General features: G+C 37.2%; 1 protein-coding gene across 2 annotated transcripts in view; it reads left to right on the forward strand.

Moving 5' to 3' along the window:
- LOC122811177 overlaps positions 1-20,519 on the forward strand; it is a 3,180,768-nt gene that overhangs the window by 2,740,314 nt on the left and 419,935 nt on the right. For both annotated transcript variants that reach the window (XM_044082849.1, XM_044082848.1), the window contains exon 23: positions 3,905-4,005. In XM_044082849.1, coding sequence (XP_043938784.1) covers positions 3,905-4,005 — 101 coding nt within the window. The remainder of the gene's footprint in view (positions 1-3,904; positions 4,006-20,519) is intronic.

The raw sequence follows: 20,519 nt of genomic DNA on the forward strand, positions 1-20,519 counted from the left end.
TTCTGGATCTCAGCACACTGAACAAATTTGTAAAAATAGAGAAATTCTGGATGGTCACGGTTCAGTCTGTCCTTTCTCTTCTGGAAGAAGAGGATTGGATGTGCTCTGTAGATCTTCAAGATGCATATTACCACATAAAAATGGACAAACACTCAAGATGATACCTCCACTTCTGCATAGGAGCCAGTCACTACCAATTTTGAGCTCTGCCCTTTGGTCTCTCTACAGCCCCCAGAGTGTTCACCAAATGCATGGCAGTGGTTATCGCTCACTTGCAACTTCAAGGATTCCAGGCATTTCCATATCTAGATGACTCGCTCCTCACCATCCCCACCAAGCATCTACTGGAAGAAGCCTTGCACTACACTCTGCTCACAGCACAAAGCCTGGGAATCACTATAAACTGGGAGAAATGCAACATGACCCCAGCGCAGTCTTTGGAATTTATAGGGGTACTGTTGGATATGATAAATTGCACTGCATCCCTTCTGGACCACAGGCTTCAAAGAATAAGGCAACAGGTTCAACAGCTGCTCTGTCACCACAAATCCCCCACTCTATCTATACTCCAACTCTTGGGGTCAGTGGTAGCCTTGATCACCATTGTTCTTCTAGCCAGATTCCACATGAGGCTCCTCCAGTGGTTACTTCTCACTCAGTGGTACCCTCTACAACATCTTTTGTCTTTTCAGATAAGTGTAACTCAGAGATGCAAGCAAGATTTACTCTGGTGGACGTCTCGAAATCCCCAACAATGGTCTGCCCCTTCAGCCCCCATCAACCAAAAGCCATGGTGACCACAGACACCTTTCTGGTGGGGTTGGTGGGGCTATGTCAGGGAAACTCAGTCCAAGGCACCTGGCCGGAGACAGAGGCCCTTTTGCATATCAGTGTCCTGGAACTGTGGGTGGTGCTACTAGCGTTGCAAGCATTTCATTCAATCCTTCTGTCAGGGACTATTGCGATCCAATCAGACAACAAGTCAGTGGTCTGGTATATCAGCAAGCAAGGGGGCACCAGATCTTACTCGTTATGCCGAGAGGCATTGAGAATATGGCAATGGGCAATAGCTTCCAACCGCTTTCTAACTGCAACATACATTCCCGGGAGCTCCAATGTGATAGCGGACAAATTTCACAGGTGCATTCTACAACCTAGCGAAAACCACCGCTAATTCAAAAGCCAAAAACTCGACTCAGGCCAGTCCAAATGTAAAAAACATGAAAAACAACAAATTTTATTAAGCCACTGTAAAAGCTTTTTGTTAGTACCTTGCACTAACTTCTTCAGACAAGCAAAACATTCCCACCATTACAAGTGAGTTTAAATACCAGCATTGAAACACTTAACCATGCCCCTTGCTCTCCCTTTAGCTCCTTAAAGGTACAGATCACAGCTAACTAAGGTGCATTTGCAATTCTCTATTAACATAATAAAAAATTCATACACCAAGACTGTAATAATAGCAGGCTTTGAAACTGAAAGAAAAAAGCCCAATATACTGGTTATTAAACTGTATAAAGTAGATAAATATGTAAAATATATAATAACATAAAAATAACAATATTCAACCTACAGCATAAATACTAATAATGGAGGCGCGACGCTTCCTAATCAAAAATTACCTATGCATACATTGTATCTTGCCTGCTTTCAAGTAAAATAACTAATGTAATGATTATAATAAATATAATAAATTGCTCCATATTGACCTCAACAAGTCTGGTTCCCCTTCCTCTGGCCTCACCTGCTACATCAACCGTGGATCCTCAGTCCATCCCCAATGTTGATCTCCCATCCATAGGGTCTGACTCACCCCAATCTAACAACCCTGAAACTGACAGCTTGGTTTCTCCACTTCCAATGATTGCCAGGCAGGAAAACCTCTCGTCCCCTGTGCACAATATTCTTATTGCATCTCATAAATAGTTCACCTGACAAATCTATCTCAATAAATGGAAAATATTTTCTCTATGGGCAGCGAATAGACAATTAGACCCCCTGTCAGCCCCAGTTTCCGTTGTTTTGGATTACTTTTCACATCTTTTCCACTCTGGGGTTTCTGCCTCTACTATTCATGTGCATTTAGCTGCCATTTCAAATTTCCGCATTGGTTTTCAGGATTCTTCGCTTATGTCACATAGACTCTGTAAAACTTTCTTGAAGAGGGTAAAGCCTCCCTTTAGAGAAGCGGTGCAACCTTGGGATTTGGCATTGGTTCTGCAAGCTCCAACAGCTCCACCCTTTGAACCTGCATCTTCATGTGATGTAAAATATCTCTCTTGGAAAACTTTGTTTTTGATTGCAATTACATTGGCCAGACGCTTGTAAGAACTTCAAGCCTTATGGATCAAACCTCCCTATCTTATCTTCCATAAGGATAGGGCATCACTGAGAATTAATTCTTCCTTTTTGCCAAAAATGGTGTCAGAGTGGTCTATCAACCAACCTATTGACCTTCCAGTGTTCTTTCCTAATCACTCTAACAAGGGAGAGTATTGCCTGCACTCCTTGGATGTTCATAGGCAAATACAATTTTATCTGGGCAGATCAAAATCTACCCGTAAATCAGACCAACTGTTCCTGGCTTTTTCTGGACCTAGACAAGGTCATCCTGTCTCAAAGGTTACATTGGTTTCATCGTTGAGAAATTGTATTACCTTTATCTACAACAAAAATAATGTCACCTTGCCTCACAGAGTGAAAGCACATTCTACAAGATCTATGGTAACTTCATCAGCTTTCCATGCTAGGGCTTCCCTCAATGATATTTGCTCAGCTGTGACTTGGGCCAAACCTCATACTTTTATTCTTCATTACAAATTGGACTTGGCCTCCAGAGGTAGAGCTTCTTTTGGCTTCATGGTGCTCAGGAATGTCCTTCTATGAGGGCCACCCAGGGATACAGGTAGCTGGGGACTCTGTCCCATCAGTAAGGAATGAACGAAGATTAACAACATCAGATAAAGCAGTTATGTCTTACCATAATGTTCCATCTGTGTTGTTGATCTTCGTTCATTCATTACTTTCCACCCTCCCACCCTCCATCCCCCTCCAGAGGTTCCTGGTTGATCTCATATACTCCTTTATTGTAGGTCTGTTATGACCAGAGGTAGCCTCTACTTTTATCTATCAACCTGCAAACTCGATCTGAGGTAACAGGGAGCAGAGAATTCTGGGTAGGACCTTGGCTCGTGAGTTTTTGGTTGATGCGAGCTTGATATTTGGTCGGCTCGGTTCCAATGACGGAACTGATAACCCATCAGTAATGAATGAATGAAGCTCAACAACACAGTTGGAACATTATGGTAAGACAGACCTTTTTAGGGTGTGCACACTTATGCAACCAACGTATTGTACATTTTTTTATATTTTATATTTTTTCCCCTAACAGATTTGTTTGTTTTTCAATTGAAGTGTACAGGTTATATGTCACATTAAAGGTGGGAAAAGTTTTGAAATGATTTATTGTGGTCTCATTTTATAATATCACAAAAACCTGGCATTTTAACAGGGGTGTGTAAACTTTTTATATCCACTGTACATGTTTGTACGTGTAGCATAGGTAGCTGTGTTCTCAGAGTTTGAGAGAGGCATGAATTTTGTCAGCTTATTGCTTGATGGTATATATATATATATATATATATATATATATATATATATTTTTTTTTTTTTTATACTTGCATATAGAGATAGAGAAAGATGGATTATTTATTTTTCATTCACATCACTGTCTTTTTCATATGAAAATAGTTGAACATCTTTCTGATGTGATTATGTCAGTAGATTTAAGAGTGCACAGAAGAATATGTGCCTGTTGGTGTCTTTGTCTTTGTTTCTCTCTATTTGATAAAGATGTGATAACAGATTTCGATTAATACAATGCTAATCTATTTTTATACAGAAATTATTGGTTTGTTGATGGGACACTTGTACAACTGGGAGAGGCACTTCATCAGAGGACATCTGGTTCATTACTGAATAAGAATTATGCATTTTGTCAAAGTAAGTGCTTACATAATTTTAATGTTTATCCACTTTATAACTTTTACTTTTCATTTGCTGTACTTTGCATTGCATGGGGAGTACTTGACCCCCTCCTTTATGACTTTGAAGATTGTTTTTACTATCTGATACTGTGAATGCATGATGCAATTGAGCCATCCAATAGCTGTGTAGTTTTAAGTAATCATCGGTGAGTGTCTAACCAACAGACACAGGATGTTGTACAGATATATTCTGGTTTCACATTTTCCAGCTGAGTCCAATGAAAACAGTAGATCTGTACATATCTACGTTTCTTGTTAGTAATTTAAATTGCTGTTTGTGGCTAAGGACTAAGTCAGTAAGCAGAAATATAGCCAGCATTTTTGGACTTGCACACAACCTTGCATGCCAAATTCCAGAATGCAACCCCCTGGTAAAAGAAAGCACTGAAGATACAGGAAAAGGGAAAAAGTAGCCAGCCAGATATTTTAATGCATTTTTATGCAATACTAGTGCATCTCAGAGCAATACATGGCGCACCCTTTAAACACAGCAGGCACTTTTGTCAATGGCAACCTCAAGAAGTTGAATCCCAAGTTAAATATGAATATCTTTCTTTTCCAAAAAATCCATTCATACAGACTTGAGTGTCTTGATGGTCAGTGTAAAAAGTCCAGTATCATCTATGCAGTATGTTGAACTGTCAACAGCAAGTATTCATATAGTAGTCTGTTAAGTTTTGCCCCACCAACATACTGAATATGATACCAATACTGATTATATTACTACATATGTAACTTCAGAGAATTAAGTAAAACTTATTTTTTAAATATGTTAAATTACATGATAATACCACAGAAAATATAGTGTTAACTTTTAAGTATGTAAGTTGTAGTTATTTACTTGTTTTAACAATGAGTTGCTTTGTTTCTTGTCTTCATTGAAAATGACAGTTTGAAGCATTAGATGACTGAGGCAAACATAAAAATAGATGTGGTACATTCTGTGCAAATAATTTTTAGGTATAAACTGCCTGGTTAAACCTTGTTTTCAAGGGAGGACTGAAACAGGGGTGACCTCTAATAGGGCACAGAAGGATTTTAGAGTGTTTTGATGATATATAGTTTATTTATTATTTATTGTTTTTCTTTACCAGGAAAGTCTGATAGGGTAATAAATACCTCTTTTCAGCAGAGGTCCAGGGAGAAAAGCTCCAGAGAGTTAAGTAACATCAAATAAAACACTAGTACAGATGTAATTAAAAAAAAAGTATGTATATGGATTCACTTTATAATGCCGAATTTCCGAAATATCAAATTTCATATGGCCAAGACCATATGATCAAACTTTCGGAAACTCGACATCATAAAATAAATCCAAAAGTCCCCAATGCAAGCCCCCCTGCACCCCCTACATCCCGCTACTTAAATATTCCAACTCCGAGATAAAACTACAACGAGGAAAATGGAAACCTCCCATTCCACGCTGTATGCAGATCTACGTTCACAATGTCGAGATTCAGAAAGTTTTATCGTATGGTCTCGGCCATATGAAATTTGATCTTTTGGGATTTCAGCATTGTGAAGTGTTCCCATCTCATGTATACATACAATTTCATAGTGGAATACATAGAACACAATAAATCATGAAGAGACAGCAGAGATGTAAAAATAAAAATAAAAAAATGATGATTAAATATGACAGTCAGTATATACAAAAGTATTAGAAGAACAGTCTGCTATGCTAGGAAATAAAAATAAAAAGATTTAAGTCCACTGTAAGAGTAGGGAGAGGCAGGTGGTTGAAAGGTGTAGACAGAATGAAGAGAGGTTAGGTTAGTAAGAATGTAAAGTATTTGTTAATATAGATTATACAGGCGAGATGCATGGGCATAGTCATGAGTTAGTAAGAAATTCTTTGAGAGAGGAGTTAAATACAAGGAGGCTAGATACAGTTCTGATTGAATTTGGAATAGAGTTCCATAGTTTTGATATACAGTGCAAGTATAAACTTTGCACTTTGAATTTTTGGTTTATATATTTCAGTTTGTTGTCTTGAGAATTCAAAGGGCAATTTGGGAGATAATGTTGAAGTACTGAGGAGAAAAAAGGGCAGGTAGAGGGGTTATATAGTATTTTATGGCTTAGAAGAAGTTGCGTATGAGCTAGTTGATGTGGGAGTTCTGACTAGTTGAGAGCACATAATGTAGAGCAATATGTGGCAGGATAGCTGCTAATTTAGCTATCTTATTATAGCTTTGCACCAGTTGTGATTTTAAGAGAGATCTGGATGTCAGTCAAAATAGGTGAGCCATAGAGAAGAGAGGGTAAAAGATAAGTGTTACCTAGGGTAATTCTCCGACAAGGAGTAAGGATTTTTTTTTTGCTCTATATAGTAGATGTAGCTTTTGCTGAGTTATTTTAATACAGTGTTGTATGTGAAGATCAAACTTTTACATTGTTACCTATGGTAACTCCAAGCAGTTTAGTATGGGTAACTACTTCAATAGTTTAGTCTTTTTGGGATTAAGTAAAAGTTGGTTTTGATATAGACACTGTTCGACTGAGTTGAAGGCATTTTGTTGCATACTTTGTAGTTGTAGTGGGCTATCAGATGAGCAGATGAGAGCTGAGTCATCTACTTACTGAATAAGGCAAACTTGCTGAGAGGAGGTATACAGGTTATTGATGAAAATGTTAATGAACAGTGGACTGAGAATAGAGCCTTGAGGACATCCATTTTAACTAGGAGGAAAGGAGAGAAAGAAGAGAGAAATTTGGCTGACTGATGTCTTTCAGATAGGTAGTTAGAGAACCATAGAAGAGTTGATTTGGAATTCAAAGTCCCAGAGAGGACATCTAAGTAATAAGTTTCTCATACGACACTGTGTGAAAGGCTTTTGAGAGATCTAGAAAAACAGAAGATATAAACTTTACTTGCTCTCAAGCCTTGTTCATGGAGTTGGAAAAGTTGAGGAGAGCTATAGTGATGCTATGGCCTAGTCAGAAACCATGTTGTGCTGGGGTTAGGAGATCATTTTGCAAGAGATACTGAAGGAGTTGCTTATGAATACACTTTTCCAGGAACTTAAAAGGGGGGGGGGGCAGTTGGCCTAAAGTTAGAGATTTCAGAGGAGTTACCTTCTTTATGGAGAGGAATAATTAATATTTCTTTCCACAGGAGAGGGACACAGGAGTCTTGAATAGATCTGCTAATGAGAATTGAATGTGAGTATGCTATGGAGTCTGCAGTGAGCTTAAGGTACTCAGTCAGGGAGATCAGCAGCAGAAGGAGAACAGGGTTTAAGTTTCTTTAGTAATTGTTTAACATATGATATGGAGACAGGTTGGAGACTGAAGGCATGGATATCAGAAACAGTAGAATTTTGAGGTAGATTAAATAGTTGGGGAGAACTGGAGGTAAGAGAGGCTATGATGTCGATGAAGAAAGTGTTAAATCTTGCAGCTGTTTCTGGGGGTGTTAAGTATGGATAGGGATTTGGTGAGGAAGGAGAGCCAGACTGAATTATTTTTTTAATTAAGCTACAGAATTTCTTTGGATATTTTAAATGATTATTTTGTGGGTCAGAGTAATATTTTTTTTTGTCTATGTGAATTTGCTTCTTGGAGAGGTTGAATAAGTTCTTGTATAGATTTAAAGTTTGAGGAGTTTTATCTTTGTGCCATTGTTTTCATGTTTTGTCACATTTTTGCATGAAAATTCTTGTAGAATGAGACAACCAGGGATATGAGAATTTTTTACTCTTTTTTTCTGTTAGAGACAGGGGTATTTAAAGTGCTCGTAAATATATTTTTAAATTTGTTAACAGCTTTGTCTAGCAGGAGGGCTTTGAGTGGAGACCAGCTGACATATTTTAATAGATTATTGAGTGTATCAGGATGAACATTAGGAAGATCTTGGGTAGTTTTGTACTGATATTTTTAGCTGATGGATAATTTTTCATTGGTGAATATAGGTGATGGTCACTAAGGGAATCCGGTAGAATTCCTGAGATAGCATACTTGCTGGGGTCAGAGACAAGTATCCAGTCAAAGATAGAATTTTTTATGATTTGCTTTGTTGAGTCAAACAGGATAAGAGATTAGCTGTTTGAACTCTTACAAGTTAAGATAGTAGTTGAAGTGTTAGATGTCACAGATAACCAGTAAATGTTAACATTGACTAAGATAATGGTTTTAGTAGTAATATTTGTTATCCAGCAAAGAATTTCTTCTAATAAGCTAATATTATTCCCTGGTGGTATGTAGAGGGAAGCTTCTTATGTTTATTAAAACCGAGAAGAGAGATACGAAGTTCTGCATTTTTATATGTGATTTCATATGTGATTACTAAGCTAATGGCCCCAGAGAACCTTTTTTAAGCCTAGCCATGCTTCCCAGGAATCTAACCCTGTACCTTGTGAGTTTGAGGTACACACCTTAACCATTATGCCAGCCCCCCACATTTTGGAATGTTGGTATGTTAGTTTTGAGGGATGAAAAACGTAACAGTTGTTATATACAATTGCAACCCCTTTTTGTGTAGTCTGTCACATTGAATTATATTGTAGCCAGTTATAGAATTTCAAAATCTTTTAGATGGGGGTTTAGTCATGTTTTGTTAATGACAGTAATATCTGGTGAGTATTATGAAACCATGCTTGTAGCTCTGTAACTTTGTTTAGATACTATGAAAGTTAAGGAAATAAGGAAACATTTTGTGGTTGCTGTATAAGAGTTAGGAGCAGAGGATGGTGGAATGGATTTGGGATGGATGTCACCGCAAAGAGTAATTTTACAGAAAAAAATTATTAGGGTTAGTTATTTTTTTTTTTTTAATAAAGTACATGAATTTATTTCAGGTTATGTCATAGTTAACTGAATGCTTAGATGTTTTGTATTTGAAAAGATGAATAGGTTGGGCATGAAATAAAATTGATGAAATAGATATGAAGGATGGTTTAGACAGAGTATAGGTAGGGTGGCTGATAGTGTGTGAGTATGCATAACGTGTGATAGTACCATGGGAGGTAGAAAAATGCCATAAAATGAGCAGTAGAGAAGTGAAGAGGCAAAAGGATAACAAGGTAAATAGAGAGGAGTAGGGAGTAGTTAAGGGGAGATTATAGTTGAATGAAGAGGAAAATATGTTAAAGTAAAAGGAAAGATGGGGGAAAAATGGATGAGAATAGAAATGACTTGCTGGAGATGCCTGGCAGGGTGGTCCCTTATTATGTAGAAGGGGAATGGTTCAGATTTTAGTAGAGTATAGTAGTTTGAGAAATGTATAATATACCACAGTGTGGTAGGTTAAGATTCTAAATTAAAGCAAGTATTAGTATGTTTTCTGTCACTATTATGAAAGGAAGGATGATAACGAGGAAAGACTTGCCGAGGAGGAAGAAGTGAATATCATACAAGGGGAAAAGGAGCATATAAGTATATATTGTAAACTTGGAACAACAGAGAAGAATAAATTAAGCGAGGAGGTAAAGAAGAATACGTGTGGAGGAAAGGTGATAATATTGTAAAGAATTTCTATGAATGCTATTGGATAATGAGGTAGTAGCAGGGATTGTTCAGGCTAGTAGGAAGAGAAGGGATAGGAATGAGGAAGGGGAGGTGATATGTGTAGTTTAAATTTAGATGAGGGGGTGGATGGTAATTAGGGGTAGGGTAGAGGAGCATAGTGTGCCCAAGCATAGCAAGGGTGAACGGAGTGGGTTAGAACCCTCACAGGTGGAGATATTAGCCCAAGAAAACCAATCAGTGAAAGTGGAGGTAAGGGAAGGTTTAAACAGCAGTGTGAGCAGTTTTGCTAAAATAATGTGAGTAGCTCAGAAGGACAGTGGAATAGAGAAAGTTTAAAAAAGATGCTCATGGGTAAGAAAGCCATACATTAAAGCCAAGACAAGCTGCTCATGGGCAAGAAAGCCATATGCATTAAACTAAAAAAGCTTTTAACAAGCCAGAAGTACATTAACATATGAAGTGCCATTTTTCTTCAGCAGTAGCAGTGGTTTGCAATTTCAGTGGTACAAATAGTTTTAGCAGCTACGCTGAAAAAAATATTTATTGCATGCTGCAAATCCACCTAGCAGAACAGAGATCATTTTATGCAGAAAAATGGGGAAAATATGACTCTTGAGACTGGGTTTAAGGGACAATCTTGCAAGTCTAGTGGCAGTTTTATGTACTGCCTACACTGAAAAATATTTTTGCAGGCTGCAAATACACCTAGCAGAACAGACATATTTTATACAGAAACATGGGGAAATAAATGACTGGGTGGAAGGGACAATCTTGCAATCCTAGTGGTGGTCTTATATACTGTTATTGTTTACTGAATTGAAAACCAAACGTGCGAAAGCAACAAAAAGAAAGGCGAGCACTGTACGAATTCCACTTTAATAAAAAATGTTAAGCACTTTTCTTTTAATATATAGACTAAACTTCTTCAGACAGAATCAATTTGGTACATCCATATTTAAATAGTCACACCCTTAACTAATTAACTACACATACTTGAACAATTAAAGGTACAATCCAGTCTTGAAAACTAATGCATTGTTAAAAATGTATATATATTTAAAGCTATAATAAAATCAAATTGTTCCTAACCTTGTACATCAGTTAATTCGTTGATATTTGCCATATATTAATGTAACATTTGTATTATAAATTGATATTTAAACTATTTGTAATAATATAAAAAATGAATATAAAAAAACTTTAATATAAAAAGTTGATTGGTGAATAACTGGTGGTGAAAACTGTAATGCTCATCATTCAATTTGGCAGGTTAAACTATCCAATAACATCCTAAATTAATCCACAAATTCACAATGTAAGTAAAAACAGTGACCTAAGCAATAATATATTTTGCACTCCCCCACTTTCTTGATCCTATCTGCTTTCATCTGGGATAATTCCACCCACCTCCCATTCATCTACCTACATTTTAATAGCACCTATTAGCGTTCATCTGTCATTCTCCCATCTCCCTTCCAGTACCTTTACCTCACCACTCTATCTTCTGGTGTTGCATCACCAAGTAAAACAGTTCCTTAACTCACTAGCTGAATCACAGATAATGATATACTCCTCTTTACTACACCTCTTGTTCGCACCATACCTCCTACCTTATATGAAAACCAGTTTCTCACAGGATTTCAGGTCCCAAAAGGCCATACTATCACTCCAGCTGTAAATCCTTCCACCTTCAACCATACTTACAGTACCAGATCTTAGCCAACATCTTGTTCAGTCTATCAACATCTCAACCCCAGGCACATTAGCTCTAGATCCAAGCACTACCACAAACTAATAAACAAATTCCTGAAGTTCATCACTCAACCTAATACTTGGTGGTGATATTCACCCCAACCCTGGCACACTCACTTCAGATACACATACCCCCTCTACTTGCAATCTAAGCTACAAACCTACAATTAATAGGCCAACTAACTCTCTCCTAGCCTATCATCTCAATATTAGAAGCATTAATAACAAGGTACATGAATTGCATGCACTTCTGGATGTCCACTCCCCTGAGATTCTGTTTATCTGAAACCTGGTTAAAACCTAACACTAAAGACAATGCAGTGTTACCACTTGGGTACAACATACACAGGCTGGATCTTGCTTCGAGGAAGGGGGGTGGGGTAGCTGTACTCTATAAATCTGAGTTGAATGTCACCATAGATGTAATACAACCACCTCAGATTAATAATGCAGAGATTCTTGCCACCAAATTGCAACTTAATAAAAATAAATGCATTAATATCATCTGTATGTACATTCCCCCGGGTAACAGTATATCTGCATTTGAAGATATCCTGCACTGGCTATCATGTCACTACCCCCAAGAAACCCTACTACTTGGAGACTTTAACATAGACTGGGGCACCTGTTCCTCAGAATCCCCAACCACCTATATTAACCTGCGTGCATTTACACAAATTGTATCCACCCCTACCAGGATAGGTAAACCCAACCAAAAAGAAAGTATACTTGACTGGGTACTCATAAATAGTCACCCCCAGCTGTACACCTCTGGTATCCTCCTTGATGGCCTAAGCGATCACCTTCTCACATATGTAATTAAGCACAAAACCATTAATTCCCAACAACCCTTACTCAGAAAGGTTAGAAACAATAAAAACTTTGACCCTGCCAAATTCCAACAAGAACTAAACTAATGTAATTTGTCTATTCTAAAACACCTCCCCTTAGAGGAAGCAGCAGCATACTTTAACAACAAATTCCTTGAGATCCTTGATTTGCATGCACCTGTTCGTTAAAAGAGAACCAAGGCAAAAACTGCGCCATGGCTTTCTAAAGAGTCTAAACTCAAAATTACCCTTAGCAACAAAGCATGGGTTTTATGGCATTCTTTTAAAGACCCTCAAGATCACATTAAATACAGGCAATCCAGGAACGAAACCAAAAAATCAATTTTACAAGACAAAAAACAATACTACTGTAATTTACAGACAGTAAATCAAAATAACCCTCAGAAGTTTTGGACAGGTTTAAATAATCTACTACATCCTGGACAAACTTCAACCATAATCCTTGCTGCTACAATTGATAAAACCCCTGAAGATGTTTCTGACAGTTTTAACCGATTCTTTACTGAGACAATTCAAGCCCTAGCTAGCCAACTACCTCCTAGCTCCCCTGGTCCTGAAAGTAGCACCCCTAGAAACCTACTCGCGTTCAGCTTCCAACCAGTCGCCACTTCACTTATCCATACCTTGATCAAAAAATTAAAACCCACTACACTTTCTGCTGATCAACTCCTTGCAGAGTGCCTACAAAAATCACCTGATGCTATTGCTTACCCCATCTCAATACTAATTAATCGAACCATAGAAGAAGCTAAAATTCCCACCATCTGGAAAATATCCTATGTAATCCCACTTCACAAAGGAGGCAGCTCTACTGAATTCTCCAATTATAGGCCAATAGCTATACTCTCTCTCCACTTGCAAATATTATGGAAAAATGTATTCATAGACAACTCATGCACCACCTAATCCAGAATCACCTTATGGCAGACACTCAGCATGGCTTCTGTCCTCATCACAGCACTACTTCAGCCCTCCTAGCCTTTACCAACACCATAAACCATAATCGCAACAATAATTATATATCCTCAGCCCTCTTCTTGGATCTTTCCAGGGCATTCTATATGGTTGATCACCAACTTTTAATCCACACCCTGCAAACATTCTGTCTAGATACTAGAGCCCTTCAATGGTTTCAATCCTACCAGAATGGTCGACAGCAGGCTGTCCTCTGGCAGAACAAACTCTCTAACCTTCTACCTAACACCCTTGGAGTACCACACGTCTCTATACTAGGGCCCTTGCTGTTTTCCATCTTCACTAACAACCTTTATACTGTCATCTCAAAAGTCAGCTGCATCCAATATGCTGATGAGTCTACTCTGATTTGCTCAGCCACATCTCCAGTAGAGTTATGGTCAACTACCCAGACCACCTTTAATACGATAGAAAACTGGCTTTCTGAACATCGTCTGATCCTAAATCCCAAAAAAACTAAAATGCTGTTATTTTCACCAACACATAGGTCTACCACTTTCACCTTTACCATAAAATCAAATGATGGCACAATAATCTCCCCTGACCCCTCTACAAAACTGTTAGGTGTAATCATAGACAATAATCTAAAATTTGACCTATATGTTAACCAAACTATCAAAACCATCAATAAAATCTAGGGTCACTTTATAGAATAAGAGCCGTCCTAACCCCTCCAGCTAAAATTGCCATAGCTCGCTCTCACCTTCTTTCAACCCTTCTGTATGCATCCCCTCTACTCTCAAATTTAAACAAGACTGTCCTTAACAAACTCTCAATTTGCTACAACCACATTGCCAGGTTTGCACTGGGCTGCCTTTTAGGACACATCATTGCATCAATCTAAATCAGCTTGGGTGGCTTGAACTACCCAGCCTAATCCAGTATAACCAATTGATTATGGCCTATAAAATCCTCTATAATCCGGACAATACTCCTGCACTTAAAAGTATTATCGCCCCCTATAACAATCCTAGACCGCTTCGATCCTCTAGCAAACTATTAATTCAGACTAGCAAAATTAATAGCACAGCTGGTGAGTCTCTCTTTGCAAACTCTGTAAGTAAATCCTGGAACTTTCTTCCAGCTGATATTACCTTACTTTCCACCTTAGGTCAATTTAAAACTAGACTCAAACAACATTTGTCACTTAACTGGCTATGTCAATGTATCAAGCCTGGCTAACTCTCTCTAGAATGTGTAAAAATCTGCTAACCAGTTTACTGTGTAATTTAATTTAATCCTGACTTGCACTCAGGATTAACTGTAACCTGTGGAACTTGTTTAACTTGCTTACTTGTGTAATCTCTGTAAATAGTCTGTTTGTAATATGTAATGCTGGTATTATGTAATGCTGTATCTGCTTACCCTTGGAGCTTTTCTCCCCGGGCCTCCACTGAAAATGGACATGCATCCAGTCAGACTATCCCGGTCAACAAATGTAAAATAAAAAATAAAATAAATATAGGTTCATTCACAATCATAAATCGTTAATTGATGTTAATAAATAAAGTCACAGGAGTATAACATTAAAATCGTAAAACATAATATCAAACTTTTTGTTCAAGTATGTGTAATTAATTAGTTAAGGGTGTGACTATTTAAGTATGGATGTACCGAACTGATTTTGTCTGAAGAAGTTTAGTCTATGTATTAAACGAAAAGCGCTTAACATTTTTTTATTAAAGTGGAATTCGTACAGTTCTTGCCTTTCTTTTTGTTGCTTTCATACTGTTACTGTTTGTTAGCATGCAGTGCTAATTAATAATTCATTACAGAAAGGATCTGTGAATTCCATAACAGTTTCCTAACACATATAGGAATAATTTTCTTATGTTTACAAAACTGACAATTTTTTATCTAATTTACCTACACCATTATTTCAGTGTTTTGAAAAACTGAATGCTTTGTCATTGTGATGCCCTATAAAAGTGGGTCGGCATTCCTAACTGACTTATTTGTTTGAGACATGTTTGCCAAGAAATTAAAATCTTGGTATCCATGTTGAGAGCACATAAAAGTAAGTTAGGATTGGTAACACACTCACAATTCTTTGTAGTACATGGAGCAGTACTACTGGTTACAGTAAAAAGGGAAAAAATACCAAGTGTTTTGTCAGCTGTCATAGCAGTAAAGCACTTGGTGACCACTGCCTGAAAGACATGTAACACACTCCCTTTTGTTTACACTCACCTTCCATGCCTCTGAACTGTTCATATTTTTGCAGAATGCTGACAGTTTTGGTCATATTTTAGCCTGTTCCCATGTTTTTTGGACAAATAAGTGACATTTGAATTCATAAATAATGCCATACATTTGACTGTCAGACTTCATGTCCTTTGGAAAATGCAAGCAAACATACATCCTGTTATTCTGGCAAATCTCTAAGGTTATAACAAGAAGTCAGGGGCATGTTATTTTTACGGATAGCAGGTAGAAACAAATCTTTTATTCTGCTGCTGTCATTTGCTTGTCAATACTGGCAGATTTTATTGTCTAGCACTAGACCTGACCTTAACAACTTAAGCAGTGGGCTGCTTAACATTTGTTAAGATTGGATCTCATGCCACCCTTGTCCTTAACTGATTTGTCTTTTTCTAAATATAAGAGCATGGTCACCATGCTGCATGCACTACAAGCATTTTAATGTTGTTTATAGTTATTTAACCTCTTTGTATCAGCCAGTTCAACTTACTCTCATATTTAAATTCCATCATATTTGTCATCTCTCCGTTATTGGAGTTATTTTTTTCCCCACACCTGCTATTCATCAGCTTTCCCTTTCCTTTTAGTTATAATCAAGGTAGCCAGGGTTTTTTTACGTTTTCCCAACCTGTATTATTCCCACAGCAGCTTGGCAAGTCTGATTCTTGAATTTGCTTGCAGTGCCAGGCTTACCTGTCAGGCAGTTCTGCTCAGGTGCAGTCACTAGCTACAGTATATGTTGATGAGTGTTAAGATTTCAGTCTTTTGTGCTGCCTTTGCAACACCACCCAGCCTTTGGGTGTCAGAATGTCAGGGGCCAGCTAGCCTTCCACTCCCAGGATAGGCATTTCAGAATCATTTGCTTAATCACACTATCATTGTGTGACTCTTTCAGCACCTAGGTCACTGATACATCATTTGTCCTCTTGGTCATACTTAGTACTTTATCCTTCTGGATAAAACCATATGAATAATTCCAGCTCGTAAAATTAACAAGAGGTCATATACATACATACAAATATTTCATACATAGGCATTAATGCCCTTCTAGCCTGCCGGTATACCAAAACAGTTGTTCCCATAATAAGTGTCCATGCTGTTCTTAAAAATGTCTAGGCTAGTGCTTGATTTAATGTGGTTTGTAGTCTGTGAAATATTTAAGGCGCCAAAGCACTGTGCTGTTACTCTGATGCTTACTGTGATGGATTTGAAGTCTTCTTAAGACACTCAGTCTTGCTGGCTGGATTCTGCTGAAATCAAAGTCTAGTTATAGTTGCATTCACAGTCTGTTGCATACAGAAATTTGCAGGATAAACACTGATGAGAGAATATACTTTGCAGCACCTGTCTTTAAGAGCAGTAACCAATAACTTTTATAATAAACCACACGTACTTCTGTTACAACTTCAGAAAATGTTCTTCTTTACTTATCATATAGTACAGATGATGTGAGACATACAACATTTACCTCAGGACAAATGTGTCCCTACCAGTACCCCTAACATAACTGGATTTAATACAAACTGTATATATGTTTAGTTAAACACACACCCTCTTTGTTGTGGAAAAATACTGCCTTGATGACGCGAATGCTGACACATCTGTTCTTGTGCAAATGCTTATAAGTAAACTGTCTTCAAGGAAATGCCTTGTGGATTAGAAAAGCATATTCTTAAACTTTCTTAGAAAAACATGTCCTGTTGTCAGTTCTTTAAAGAAAGCAAATTACATTCTTGTCATGTCTGTAAAAAGTCAGCTTTCTTGATGTGTGTGTAATACACTAATAAGCAAGTTCCTTATTTTTTAAGCCACAGTCATTTAATATGGATGCTAATCACATATTACTAAACTCTGTTTCTACATTTAAGCAAGCTTTATTTTATTCCTTATTTATGTTGCATATTTGTAGCAAAGTTACTTTCAACCTTAAAACCTTGTTGAGCATAATCTTACAGTCTGTTCCATGCATTAGCTGCTTTCTCACAGAACCAATTAGTACACTTCTCATTCCTATAAAATCTTCTACATAGGTTGTCTGATGATTCTCTACTACTATTTAATTGCCCCAAACATTCCCAGAAATAGTTGTCTCTAAATGCCCTAAATCCCTGAATAAGATCTCCTCTTAAGTATCTATAAGAGACACTGTATAAGTTCAGATATTTTAGTCTTTCATAATAACTTAAATTTTCACATCAAGGATGCTCTTGGTATATTTCTGCTGTACTATTTCAAGTTTATTCATGCTTGTTTTCTTATAAGGTTTCCATATTATTATTCCATGCTCATGTTTGGGTCTACTGTAATTAACAAACAATGACTTCATCATTTCTGATTTCCTAGACTTTATAAATCTTTTTTACAATCTATAGTTCTATAGCTATCATTGATCAATTGGTTGATATGATTAGAAAAACTCAAAGCTGGATCTATCCATATGCATAAGTCCTTAAATAAATCTACAGTTTCAATCAATGTGTGCTGTATTAAATGTTCACCTTTCAGTTTGTCTCCCAAATCTCATATTCTTAGTTTTTGATCTATTTATTACCATATTATTCCCTTGTGCCCAAATGGTCAGTTTAGTCAAGTTCTTTTGCAGATGTGCTTTATCTGTAACACATGTAATCAGTTTACCCAATTTCAGGTCAATTGCATACAGACTGTAGAATGCTTCAGATGAAAAAGATAGGTCTGAAAGATGCAGTCTAAACAAGTAATGACCTAGGACAGAGGCTTGCAGGATACCCTGACTGTAAACCAAAAATTTCACCTGTCGAATTGCTGTATGATACTTGCCATGTCCTATGGGTAAGCCATGCAGCTATCCATCTTATCAAGAGTAAATCAATACCTAGTTGTTGTAGTTTATTGATCAGTGTTTTATGTAAGACCCTGTCAACTGCTGAAGTTAAATCTGTATATATCCCATCACAGTAACACATTTTCATTCATGTCTGTTATTATATTGTTATAGAACCTCATGTTACAGGTGGTAATAGATCTATTTTCAACATATGCAAACTGTTATATGGTTTCAAGTCCCGTTATTTCCAGTTCTGACAATAACTTATCCAATATTACCTTCCCCATTTTTTCTACAACATGAATGTAGAGTTAAGGGTCTGTATGTGTCTGAGTTTGGCCTACAACCCTTTCCCTTAAAGACAAGTTTAATAAGCACATGTCTCCAATCTTGAGGAATCTCCCCATATTTGTATGACTTAGTAAATAATTACTATAAATTCTTGCTGAAGTGTTCTCAGGTCATTATTACTTAGTCCATCTCCTCCAGTTCTTTGTTTGGATCCAGTTTGCATACTTCTTTTTCAGTATAATCTAGTCTGATTCCATTATCTGAGCTTACCTGGATATCACTATTTATCACCCACTTTGTGGAGCTAGACTGCTTTGCATAAGATTTTGTAAATATGTCTATAATCCGCTGTGTCTGAGATTAAATTTTAGAATCTACACACAGTTTATCTGTTTGTATGTCTTTACTCCTTCCACATCTTGTGTATCTGTAAAACGGTTTCATATTATGCTCAGTATCTTATATAACCACACTATTTATTTTAGCTCCCATCTAGGTGAACACTATGCTTAACTTCCTTAAACCAATTAATTTATTTTGTCATTGTATCAGGTGTTTCACCCCTCTCACCCTGTGGGAGACTGATAATTTATCATTGCCCACAACATATTTTTCAGGAAATAAGATTCACTTGCCAGATGGCTGTCATGTATTGATGCTTGGGATTTTATCCATGCCCCATTGCAAGCTTAGGCTATAGCATTCAGTGCTGTCCTTTGCATACCTCTCAATTGTACAGATTTTTGCAGAATATCTAGATGTTTGCCTCATATTTTGGGTACTTTTTCATAAAATTGCTGGTTTTCTGCCAAGTTACTGGCAAATCATTAGAGACTGAAGTTAGAATATAATGGCAGACTTTTGAGTTTCAGACTTCATACCCTTCAGAAAATCCATGCTAATGCAAAACCTGTTATTTTATCCCCTTTCAAAGTTTGTTAGTGCATATTTAACAATTGTCCCTCTTTTTGGGCCTTTGCCCCACTTTTCTTTATGGATTTGTACAGATTTCTTGCTCTAAGAGGTTAAGAGGTATGGTCCTTTGTAAATGGCAGTCTGTATTCTTCCATATTCACAGCATCACTAACAGCAGTATCAGCTGCTGCATTGTGCTGTCCTGGAACACCTTAATTTTTAGAACATGTTCCTATACCATTTATTAGTGTGATATGTTCCCCCAGTATTTTAAAAGAGTTGCAGTGGTTATCCAAATGACAGTTGCTTGAAGTGTTCTAGTTTCTAGTGGTGTCATCATGCAAGTAACTACTTTGTGGAGTCTTATATGTGGTATGTTTTGTCAAGTAGTCTATTAGTGAAGAAAAAATGAGGGGAGGTTTATTTGGAATAATACAGTTCTTGCTTTGGCTGGGTAACAATTGGTCTGGATCTCCTACTCTGGGGGGATTAAATGGGTTGACTGGGTACCAGGTAATAGATCCCTGAAGAAGAATGGGTAAGGGAGGCAACAAATATTTCTCCTTTTTTTAATAATCCATTCTTTTAGCCCATACTGAATTCCTATGATTAATATGGATTTTTGAAAAATATGTAGTCTCTGTGTATCTTTTTCTTTAGAAAATTAAATTCCACCATGCAGTTCTGTCCCTAAGCCACATTCCTACCAATACCACAGTCTTCTTTAAATCAATAGCTGTTGTAAAATATTATACTAATATAGTTTTAATCTCTTCTCTTGTGATCATATCAGTTATGACCTGTAACAAAAAAAACTTGTCTTTTACCCACTGCAGACAAAAGACATTCTAATCAAAGTAATACAGTCTTTCTAGCATGAAACTCATTTGTACATTTTTTTGTTCATAGATTCATAGTTAAGTACCTGGCTGGCTGCCTGTCTTTTGTAGACCATTTTAAGCTTAGCCAGTTTCTTTTTTGGTGCTTGAATTAGCCTATCCCATTTGATGTTAGATTGGCTTTTCCCATTCCATGGTCAATAGTTATGTATTACCCCTAGTGAGAATAAATAGGATCATGCTGTAGATAATTTAAGGGGACCCATGCATGAGATAAAACATTTAAGAGCTGTATCTGTCCATCTGTAGTATGGGGGAAGCCCCAGAGTAAATTTTCTATTTCCCATCCATCGATCGAAGTTGCATTTGA

The sequence above is a fragment of the Protopterus annectens genome, chromosome 9.part0, assembly GCF_019279795.1.
Source record: "Protopterus annectens isolate FY-2018-M chromosome 9.part0, PAN1.0, whole genome shotgun sequence".
Taxonomy (NCBI): Eukaryota; Metazoa; Chordata; order Ceratodontiformes; family Protopteridae; genus Protopterus; species Protopterus annectens.